Source organism: Cnephaeus nilssonii (assembly GCF_951640355.1).
Source record: "Cnephaeus nilssonii genome assembly, chromosome: X".
NCBI lineage: Eukaryota > Metazoa > Chordata > Mammalia > Chiroptera > Vespertilionidae > Cnephaeus > Cnephaeus nilssonii.
This window is the reverse complement of record NC_137071.1, coordinates 28,561,912-28,574,041: the sequence shown is the minus strand read 5'-3', so window position 1 is coordinate 28,574,041 and position 12,130 is coordinate 28,561,912. Positions and strand designations below refer to the sequence as shown.

The 12,130-nt window shown below is 36.9% G+C and overlaps 1 protein-coding gene across 1 annotated transcript in view; it reads left to right on the top strand.

Moving 5' to 3' along the window:
- The first annotated feature begins 4,089 nt into the window (after nucleotides 1-4,089).
- APOOL (apolipoprotein O like) overlaps nucleotides 4,090-12,130 on the top strand; it is a 125,416-nt gene continuing 117,375 nt past the window's right edge. Inside the window, exon 1 of the mRNA XM_079764301.1 lies at nucleotides 4,090-4,182. Coding sequence (XP_079620427.1) covers nucleotides 4,168-4,182 — 15 coding nt within the window. The 5' untranslated portion in view covers nucleotides 4,090-4,167. The remainder of the gene's footprint in view (nucleotides 4,183-12,130) is intronic.

The window sequence follows — 12,130 nt, the reverse complement described above, 5'->3', positions numbered from 1 at the left end:
CAGACTGTCAAACTACAGCGGGAAGGCTGAGTAGGGTTGGGGGGGGAGGTAAGCGATCAACCGAAGGACTTGTATGCATGCATATAAGCATAACCAATGGATACAAGGCATTGGGGGTGGGTGAAGGCATGTGTAGGGGAGTAGGGGAGGCTAGGGGAAGGTAGAAAATAAGGAGACATATGTACTACTATTTGTAATACTTTAAACAATAAAAAATAATAATAAAAATGAACTACCGTATGATCCACAAATCCTACTCCTGCATATTCCAATCCAAAAGAATTAAAATCAGGATCTTAAAAATATACCTGTACTGTCATATTTATTGAAGCATTATTCACAGTGACCAAGACATTAAAACAGCCCAATTGTTCATTGACAGACAAATAGATAAAGAACATATGGCATTGACATGCAATGGAATGACTTTCAGTCTTCAAATAGAAAAAAAAATATATTACCATTTTCAACAACAAGGGTGGGCCTGGAAGATATTATAAGTAATCACAGAAGGACAAATACTTCATGGTTGCACTTATATGAGGTATCTAAAACAGTCAAAGTCATAGAAGCAGAGAGTAGAATGGTTTTCCTAGGGAATGAAGGGCAGGGAATATTGTTTTTCATTGGTTATAAAGTTATCGTTATACAACATAAATAAGTTCCAGTGATCTGTTGTACAGTATAGTACCTAGAGTTTACAGTACAGTGTTATACACTTAAAAATTGTTAAGAGGATCGATCTTATGTTAAGTGCTCTTACCACAAATAAAAAAAAGGGACCACCCAAAATTTTTTTGAGGCGATGGATATGATTTGTTTATTATTTTGATTGTGGTTGTGCATCATATGTATATACAAATGTCCAAACTCATAAAATGTATTAATTAAATATGCATAAATGTTTGTATTTTATTAAACCTAAATTAAAGTTTAAAAACTTAAATGAAAAAGTAGGCCCTAAATAGAAGACGGTAGTTTGAAAGAATAAGGATCTCCATAACAAGTCCCTGAATCTGAGAGAACTCCAGGGAAGTTTTCCAAGAAAGGAGCAGGCCGACAGCCTATAATACTGAGTGTATATAGGTAAGAAACACAGAGAGATGTTTTTGGAGTTCCCAGAACTTGTGAGTTATTGTTCAAGGACATTCCAGTCTTCAAGTAAGCAAGAACTACTTACTGATCATTTACAACTACAGACTAGGTTGCCTAATCCTCCCAGTACCATCTGCTCAGGATTTTACTTCATCAGTATCCAATGACTAACCAGCAAGAATCACATGAATCAATGACCCAAGACTTCTTTTCTTGCTGTATGATATGTTCCATGTGAGCATTTTCTTTTCAAAATTTCTGAGAATTTCCCACACACTCAAGTAGAAGACTGAAGGAGCTGTAGAAGCTATGTACTTAGGATAGTGTAAAACCTTTGAGTTGATAGATTGGTTAATGATATCCTAATCACTTATTCTTTTTTTTAAAATCCTTTATTGTTGAAAGTTTTATATGTCTCTTTTTTCCCCCATTGACTTCTCCCTGCCCGCTTCCGCCCTCCAGCACATGCCTCCACCCCACTTTTGTCTGTGTCCATTGGTCATGCTTTTATGCATGGATACAAGGTCTTTGGTTGATATCTTATCCCATCCCCCACCCTCCCCTGCCTTCCCTCTGAGGTTTGACAGTCTGTTCGGTGCTTCTATGTCTCTGGATCTATTTTTGTTCATTAGTTTAAGTTGTTCATTATACTTCACAAATGAGTGAGAATTTGTGATATTTATCTTTCTCTGACTGGCTTATTTCGCTTAGCATAATGCTCTCCAGGTCCATCCATGCTGTTGCAAATGGTAACAGTTCTTTCTTTTCACAGCAGCGTAGTATTCCATTATGTAGTACCACAGTCTTTTAATCCATTCATCTGCTGATGGGCACTTAGGCTGTTTCCAAATTTTAGCAATTGTAAATTGTGCTGCTATGAACATATGGGTACATATATCCTTTCTGATTAGTGTTTCTGATTTCTTGGGATATATTCCTAGAATTGGAATTACTAGTACTTGGTCAAATGGGAGTTTCATTTTTAATTTTTTGAGGAAACTCCATACTGTTTTCCACAGTGGCTGCACCAGTTTGCATTCCCACCAGCAATGCATGAGGTATTCCTTTTTCTCCATATCATCACCAGCACTTGTTATAATCCCTTTATGATTAAAATCCTCAATAGAAAGTGTATAGAAAGAAAGTAACTCAAAATAATAAAGGCCTCATGAATGACCTGGGAGCAGAATCACACAGTCAAGCTACTTCTAAATTTCTGATCCACAGCAACTGTGACAATGTTGTTGTTGCTTTTTATACTTATAAATTTTGGGTAAATTGTTATGTAGCCATAATACAGACATCAAGGCCTAGAGATCTTGATGAAACAAAGAAAACACAAGTGTATGTCAAAGAGCTTTAAGGATAATAGTTGTGGTCAGGAAAGAGAATGTTTGAGTTTAAAATTTCAGAGGTGAAAGTGATAATAAAATAAAGAGTATAGCCATTATTGTGGATGGCTGAGGTGGAGTGGGAGTAAAGTTTACTATATATGAGGATATCATGTGTCCAGAAGAATACTGATGTTACCCAGAGTCGTCAAATTCTATTAGATAAAAACCCTGATAGAATTATAGAATGCCAGTGCTAGAAGTGACATAGCTTTATAAATCATCTAGTTTATCTAACTGGACTTGATTAGTTTCTCAAGGTGTGGATCAAAGAAATGCCCACATTAGAAACAACCGTGGAACTCTTTTTGCAAAATTCCGTTACATCAGAACAAATGATGTAAAGTAATATGCAGTAATCTACATTTATGAAATTGTCCAGGTGATTCTTTTGTATACTACCTTTCAGCACCTCTGACTTAGTTCAACTCTATTTTATAAGACTTCTCTTATAAAATCTCTTATAAAATCTCATTTTGATTCTAATACTTTCCATTACACAAATCTGCTTTCTGTGCCCAAAGCAAATAGTAGCAACTGGTAAATCTATAACTACAAATTAAACAACATTTAAATAATATTTTGAATTATTTTTATAAAAAGAAAATAAAAATTCTTTACATGTGATCTGGCTCCTGCCTGACTCTTCTAACCCTCTCTTCCTCCCTCTAGGTGCTCCCACCTCAGGGTTTTTGCATTTGTTGTTCCCTCTGCCCAGACCCTTATGTTACTCAAGTCTCAGCTCAACTGTCTGTTCCTTATGGAAGTATTCTCCATTCTCCCAAAGTAAAATAATTTCCACTTCATCCCACTCATCCTCTATAGTATTTACCACTATTCACAATGATCGTGTTCCTTTCTTTTTTTGTTTTCTTGATAAAAAAAATTACAATTAGGCTCTACCAGACCAGAGATTATGTTTGTTTTGTTCATTGCTTCATATGCAGTGCATATAACAATGACAGGCTATGGTGTCTCATGGACAGGAATGACAGTAGTCATACCTGAGTGCGGGCACTAGGGGATTAATTATCTTTAGCTAATTTAAAATTAATTTAAAACAAAATAAAATTATTCAGCTTTTTATTCTCACCACACACTGGTAATTCTAAGCAATGTCAGTGATAAAATATTCCTCCTATAGAAAACCTTTTTCTTGATCTAAGTTCTAAACAAATTTTGTGGTACCCTTGACTTTGTTCTGTACCTTGAACGAGTGCCTGGCATACATTAGGCGTTTAGTGACATAGTTTTAGAATGTATGAACTTGAAAATCTATTGCAGAGGTAACATTTTCTTTGTGACTATATAGTTATTTATTAAGGCAGCTAGATTTTAGTTTTAAATTCTTATCTAGATAAATCACATATACCTGTTACAAGGAAAACAATGAAAAGTTCTGCTCCCAACAAAGTAACTTTTAATTAGATTATGGAGAATATTCTGAAAAGATTTATCAGTATTACAGACAATCTCCCATAGGGATGAATGGCTTTTCCTGAAGACAGTGGACCAATTGTGAAGCAGCTTCCCCAAGAAGCTCTAGGAGGGCGGAGAAAGGGCGGGAGCAGGCAGACAAGGGGCGTAACCAGGCGGGGCTGTAGTGAGGAGGAGCTGAATTGAAGCGTTTTGTCCGTCTTTGCTCTCCGTCTGAAAACTTGGGTGTGACAGGGTCACAGACATGGCGGCCGTAAGGGTAAGTTAAAAAAACACAGACACACACACAAAAAAAACTTGCTTAGTTTCTTTAGGGGCAGACAGCATTCTGGTAACTATAGAAGGGAGCCCTCTAACTTCAGAAGGGCGCCCACAGCAAGAGGCGGGGTGGAGGTGGGGTTGTGAGAGAATTGGCAAGGTCTGGGAATCTTTTAATGTTTGAAACCTGAAGACACCCGCCTCTCCCCTTCAGAGGTTCCTCAGCCTGCGAGTACTATTTCCTGAATGCCCTGCGTTTGACTGTTTATACAGCGGCACAATGAAAAGTCGGGAACGGCTGGGTGAAAATGCCCCGCTTGGCTACAAGCAGCAGTAGACTTTTGGCTCTTGATCTGAAACAAAGAGGAAAGAATCCTGGGCATTTGTCCAGGTGCTCAGGATCAGGCCTCCTGACCCTTTGAAGGACTTTGTTAAAACGTTATTTGGGGTGAAATAGACCAGGATAGACACATCTCAAGACTCTCTGTAGTGCACAGGTTTGTATTACTGTTGTTAACTTCCGAGTTTGAATAACAAGCCTTTTTCTTTTGAGTTCTGTATGGGAAAAGGTGCTTCTTGGAAATCTGTGTACAGGAAGTGACTTGGCTGGCTGCTAGCTTCAGTTCCCTAAGTAGGTTTCAAAAACAGTAAGGTAGTTGAGAAATACCTATATTTGAAGTGGGTTATAGTTGTTAAATGAACTGCTTTTAGTAGATACAAATATGAATAATTCACTTCAGTTAGTTTTTAAATTGGTTCAGTAACTGGCTTGATTCAGTATTCTCACTCCATTTCTGAAATTCTGGCTCATAGTTAGGTGAGTTATCAGAACACCTTTTTAACTGGACTCACTGTCTCTAGCCTGGCTCTCATGAATCAGTTTTTCCTTTCACTGGCAGAGTAGTACTAACACTAAAATGCAAATATGATTATGCCCCTTCCCTATTTAAAAACTGTTATTGGCATTCTATTAGCCTGCCCTCTGGGGTCAGGTCAGACTCCTATGTCCAGAACACCCTGCCTTGGCTTTAGAGCTTCACCTCCTGTCTCTCAGGAACTCTTCTAACATTAGTACTCCTAACATTTGTACTCCAGGCCTTTCCCCCTTCTCTTTCTCTGGGCCTGAAGTGCTATTTCCCATCCTCATCTAGATAGTTCCTGTTTATAGTTCATTCACTCATTTAACAGATAATTGTGTACTGCTTCCATGTATGCTAAGTACAAAATGCCTTTTTCTAGATAGTGTCCTGAACCTCTCCAGTCTAATTTAAATTTATTTATTTATTTATTTATTTATTTATTTATTTATTTATATGTTGATGAGAGAGAGAGAGAGAGAAAGAGAGAGAGAGAGAGAATTGTTGTTCCATTTATTTATGTATTTATTGATTGATTCTTGTAGGTGCCCTGACTGGGGATTAAACTCAAAACCTTGGTGTACTTGGACAATGCTCTAACCAACTGAACCACCCTACCAGGGTCTCCAGTCTAAATAAGTCCTCATTGTGCTCCAAGAAGACCCTGGGCAACTGTTACCTTAGGACAGTGGTTCTCAACCTTCCTAATGCCGCGGCCCTTTAATACAGTTCCTCATGTTGTGGTGACCCCCAACCATAAAAATATTTTCGTTGCTACTTCCTAACTGTAATTTTGCTACTGTTAATGAATCGTAATGTAAATATCTGTGTTTTCTGATGGTCTTAGGTGACCCTGCTAAGGTTCTTTACCCACAGGTTGAGAACCACTGCCTTAGGACTTATCACATTGCAAGTAATAGACTATTTACTCATCTGTTTTACCCTTCTAAACAATAAGCTACTAGAAGACAATACTTATAACATTATTTTTTGTATCCTTAGTACATAGCACAGGTATGACTTATATTAGGTACTCAAAAAATTCTACATGAATAAATAAGTGCCAGACAATGAAGATAAAAGACATTAAGCAGTGAAGATGCAACATGTAACACAAATGACTGATTTGAAGTAACATAATTGCCTTGCCTCAGGAGCAAACCAGAATAGTACATTGTCACTGAAGCTTAGAGAAGGAGAAAGTTGAACAGTCCTTTTATTTGGCCATTAATAAGTCACTGGTAGCTACCATTTTTTAAAAAAATATATATATTTTTTATTTCAGAGAGAGAAAGGGAGACGGGTGGGGGGGGGAGGAGGGAGAGAGAGAGAGAGAGAGAAACATCAATGATGAGAGAGAATCATGGATCGGCTGCCTCCTGCACGCCCCCTACTGGGGATTGAGCCCACAACCCGGGCATGTGCCCTGACTGAGAATCCGACTGTGACCTCCTGGTTCATAGGTTGACGCTTAACCACTGAGCTATGCCTACCGGGCTGGTAGCTACCATTTATCACGTGCTTACCACAAGTCCAAACACTATGCTAAATTACTTTACATATGTTATTTCACTTAATTCTCAAGACATCTTTATGTTGTGGATATTATGATCACCAGTTTACAAATGAAAAAGTAAGGCTTAAAAAGTTAAGTTGCCCCAAATTATAGTGCTAATGAGAGCTGAAATGAGATAAAGAGTTATGAGTAAAATGGTAGAGGGAGAACCTAAATTGTATGCAGTTAAGGAAAGGATAAGGGATGGGAAACTGGCATTCATTTAGCACCTACTTTTGTCAGCTGCTTTACATATATTATTTCAGTTTAATTCTCTTGATGACCCTAAGAAATGGGTAACATCCCCATTTTACATATGAAAAAATGTAAGATTAAAAAAAGTGCTTGCTCTAAGTCATAGAGTTGATAAGTGGAAGAGCCAGTTTCAAACACATATATTTGTCTCCAAAATCCATGATATTTTCAGTAATCCTTGCTCTTTCTGGAAGGATGGTATATATTACTCTTTAGAGGAGTGTTGTGGTGAATGGAAAGAAATCTTGGGAAGGGGTGGCAAATTTTTTAAATGTATTTTCATTTTAAAAAGTCAGGAAACTGTATGTTAATTATATTTCAATTAAATTGGGGAAAAAAGTCAGGAGACCTGAGCAGATTTGGAGACAAGGGGAACTGTGCCAAGAACTAGTAAAAAGGAAAGATAGTAATAGTAATCCCAGCTATGTTATTGAACATTTAATGTGCTGAGCATTATGCTAAACATTTTATGTGAATTTTCTCACTTATGTTTCATAGTGGCCCTCTGAGTAAGTACTTTTTTTGTGAGCATTTTATAGTTAAGGAAACTGAAGCTTAGAAAGGTTGAGTAACTTGCCCACAGTCACACAGTAGTATGCAATAGAGCTGGATCTGAAATTGCATGATCTGAGTCCAGATCATGGGATTTAAGCTTGAGGAAGCACCCGTGAGGCCAAGTACCAAAAGGGTGATCTGTGTTAATTTTGAAGACCCAGAGTTTATTACAAAGAGTAAGGTAGAGAGGATTCCGGAAGGTTGGTATAACTCTGAAAAAATTTACTAGTACATACAGTTTGAAATATAAGAGCTTGTTGAACAGATATGATAGTGGAACATTGATGTGAAATTAGCCTTGAGGAATAAGAACTGCTAATCCCTCCTGCTGACTTCTTTTTAAAAAATTGTTGTCTTACTAGATTTTAGTAGAATTTTTATCATTAAATTTAATAGAGTATCATTGGTTAATAACATTATATAAATTAAAGGTGTACAACTTTATAATATGACATCTGTATTGTGTGCTCACCGCCTAGTTTCCTTCCTTCACCATGTATTTGACTCCCTTTTCTTTCTTCATCCCCCCTACCCACGTCCCCTTTAGTAACCACCATTGTGTTGTCTGTATCTATGGGTTGGTTTTCTTGTTTGTATATTTGTTTTGTTTGTTCATTTATTGCTTTTTATTTTATATCCCTCATATGAGTGAAATCTCGTCCTTTTCTGACTTATTTTACTTAGCACAATACTCTCAAGATACATCTATTCATCCAGGTTGACACAAATGGCAATATTTCATCTTTTTTATGACTGAGTAGTATTACATTATATATGTGTGTGTGTTTGTTTTAAAATTTTTAAAGTAGGTGAAGCAATTAAGAAGTACAAATTGGCAGTTATAAAATAGTCTTGGTAATGTAAAGTATAGCATAGGGAATATATAATATTGTAATAACTATGTATGGTGCCAGATGGGTGGGTACTAGATTTGCCAGGGTGATCATGTTGTAAATTATATAAATGTCTAACCACTATGCTATACACCTGAAATGGATATAATATTGAATGTGAAGTGTAATTGGAAACTTAAGAATAAATACATATGTTAGGAGAAAAATTGTGGGGTATAAGATTCCCAGAAGAGGGATCACACCTCACACCTGTTACAGTAGCTTTTATCAATAAGACAAGAAATAACAAGTGTTGGAGAGGATGTGGAAAAAGGGAACCCTTGCATGAAATGCAGACTGGTGCAGCCACTATGAAAAACAGTATGGAGGTTCCTCCATTTTGTTGGAATAGAGTTGTTCATAGTATTTTTTCATAATCCTTTGTGTTTATATGGGGTCAGTTGTTCCTTCTCCTCTTTCATTTCTGATTTTGTATATTTGGGTCCTCTCTGCTTCTTGGTGAGCCTGGCTAGGAGTTCATCAATCATTGTTTAATAGCTTGCTATATAGCCTCCGAGTGTTTGATTTTTTTTTCATTGTTTTTATTGTAGTTGATTTCTAATTTTATGCCATTGTGATCTGAGAAGATGCTTGATATCATTTCTGTCTTCTTGTATTTGAAGAGACTTTGCCTGTGTCCCAATATGTGTTCTGTCTTTGAAAATGACCTGTGTGCGCCGAAACCGGTTTGGCTCCGTGGATAGAGCATCGGCCTGCGGACTCAAGGGTCCCAGGTTCGATTCCGGTCAAGGGCATGTACCTTGGTTGCGGGCACATCCCCAGTAGGGGGTGTGCAAGAGGCAGCTGATCAATGTTTCTAACTCTCTATCCCTCTCTCTTTCTCTCTGTAAAAAATCAATAAAATATATTTTAAAAAAAAAAAAGAAAAGAAAATGACCTGTGTGCACTTGGGAAGAATGTATATTCTGTGGCTTTGGGGTGAAATGTTCTGAAGATGTCAATTAATTCCATCTGGTCTAGTGAGTCATTTAGGATTGATGTTTCTTTGCTGATTTTTTGTTAGAGTATTTATCCAGTGGTGTTAGTGGGGTATTAAAGTCCCCTACTATGATATATTGCTGTCTATCTCTCCCGTAATATCTTCCACAAGATTTTTTATGTATTTGGGTGCTCCTGTATTGGGTCCATATATGTTTACCCGAGTTATATCTTCTTGTTGAATTGCTCCCTTTGGTATTATGAGGTGGCCTTCCTTATCTCTTGTTATGGCCTTCACTTTGAGGTCTAATTTGTCAGATATAAGTATTGCTACCCCAGCTTTTTTTTTTTTTTCATTTCCATTTGCCTGAAAAAATTTTTTTCTATCCCTTCACTGTCAGTCTGTGTGAGTCCTTTGTTCTGAGGTGGGTCTCCTGTAGACAACAGATATATGGGTCATGTTTTGTTATCTAGTCAGCTACCCTATGTCTTTTGATTGGGGCATTTAATCCATTTACATTTAATGTTATTATTGATAGGTACTTGTTGGTTTCTATTTTTATTCTTTGTGCCTGTGTTCCTTCTTCCCTTCCTATTTCTTCTTTTTACAGCAGTCTCTTTAGCATTTCTTGCATTGCTGGTTTAGTGGTAATAAACTCCCTTAGTCCTTTTTTGTCTGTGAAGCTCCTGATTTCACCTTCAATTTTGAATGATAGCCTTGCTGGGTATAGTATTTTTGGATTCAGACCCTTGCTTTGCATGACTTTGTATATTTCATTCCATGCCTTTCTGGCCTGATGTGTTTCTGTTGAGAAATCAGTTGATAGTCTGATGGGAGATCCCTTATAGGTAACTTTCTGTCTCTCTCTGGCAGCCTTTAAGATTCTTACTTTGTCGTTGGCATTTGCCAATTTAATGATAATGTGTCTTGGTGTCGGTCTTTTTGGGTTCAACTTGTTTGGAACTCTGTGAGCTTCTTGCACTTGTATGAGTTTTTTCTTCCCAATATCAGTGAAGCTTTCTGTCATTATATCTTCAAACAGATTTTCTATTTCTTGCTCCATTTCCTCTCCTTTTGGCATCCTTATTATGTGGATGTTGTTTTGTGTTGTCCCACAGCTCCCTTAAGCTCTCCTCCTGTTTTTTAATTTTTTTTCCAGTTGCTGCTCTGCTTGGGTATTTTTTCCTACATTGTCTTCTAGCCCACTGATGCAGTCCTCAGCTTCTTCTGGTCTACTGTTGATGCTTTTTATTGTATTTTTTATTGCAACAGTGTCATTCTTCATTTCTTCTTGGTTCTTCTTCGTTTCTTCTTGGTTCTTACACATGTTGTTATATTTGTCTTCCATCCTTTTTAGCATCCTTATGACCATTGCTCTGAATTTTTTCTCTGACATTTTGTTTACTTCCTTTTCTGGTGACTCCTCCTTTTCTTTCATATGGGGGCTGTTTTTTTGTCTCCTCATTTTCACTCCTCTCTGGGTGTCTGGTTATGTGGCTCACTCTCTACCACATTGACTTAAAGGCACAAAATACAACTCAATAAGACACAGCACAGGGGGTACAAAACATGAATGTATTCATGATACCAATGACCCCAAATAATGGTGACCACCAGAGAAAAGAGAATTAGGGGGGAGGAAAGAAGAAAACATTAGGGGAAAAATATATGCATATGGGGGGGGAGGAAACTTCACATAAACCCAACAACTAATCCAAAAAATGCAAACAACAAACACCCAGAAAAGGAGGGAAGCTGAATCTGAAGAGGCAGAGCTTATTTCCAGAAGATAAGGTCAACGAATTGAATGAATGGGGAAATGGCCACGCTTCAGTATAGAGGAGGAAGAAAGAGAATGAGTGTGTAAGAAGAAAAGTAAAAAAGAATATAATTTAAAAAGTAGAAAATAATAATTGAAAAAATATATATATACACTGAGTGGCCAGATTATTATGATCTCTGAACGCATAATAATCTGGCCACTCAGTGTGTGTGTGTGTGTGTGTGTGTGTGTGTGTGTGTGTGTGTGTATTAGAGGCCTGGTACATGAATTTGTGCATTGGTGGGGCCTGGCCAGCCTGGCCAGGGGGAAGGGACATGGGCGGTTGGCCGGCCTGCCTGCTGGTCGAACTCCTGGTCGAGGGGACAATTTGCATATTAGCCTTTTATTATATAGGATATACACTGAATGGCCAGATTATTAGGTGTTCAGAGATCATAATAATCTGTCCACTCAGTGTATATGAAAAATACATATATAAAAGAAAATTTATGTATATATGTGTATATATATAAAATTTTCCCTTTAATTTAACTATGTATTCATCTATTTTTGGAAAAGGAGAATAGAGAGGAGAGAGGCCTGAGTTGGTGATTGAAACTAATTAAGCTATTAGTAGAAGAAGAGAACAAGCGAGGAGAGGAAAAACAAAAGCATAATAAAAAATCAACAAAAAAATAACATTTAAACAACAACAAGAAAAATGAAAGAAAGAAAGGAAGAAAGGAAGGAAGGAAGAAAGAAAAATTTGGCTAGTGAAGAAAGAGAAAAGAGAAGTGTGCATGGACTTGGAGCAGGGGAGAGGAAATTAGATATATAAGTAGTCCAAGAGAGACTACTTTAATAGTAATGCGTCAATAAAGCAGATAAAGAAGATCAATTTTTAGCAGGGAGTAAAAAGAAAGGATAGAGAAAAACTAAAGTAGGAACAGAAGAGAAACCGGATGAAAAAGGGAAAAGTGAGGAAGAAAATGTTGGCATAAAGGGAAAAATGAGATAGAGTAAAATAATGATAAAAAAATAAACATAAGAATAGAATCTAGAACACTAATTTAAAAAATGGTATAATAATAAATAAATAAATAAATAAATAAATAAATAAATAAAAGATAAT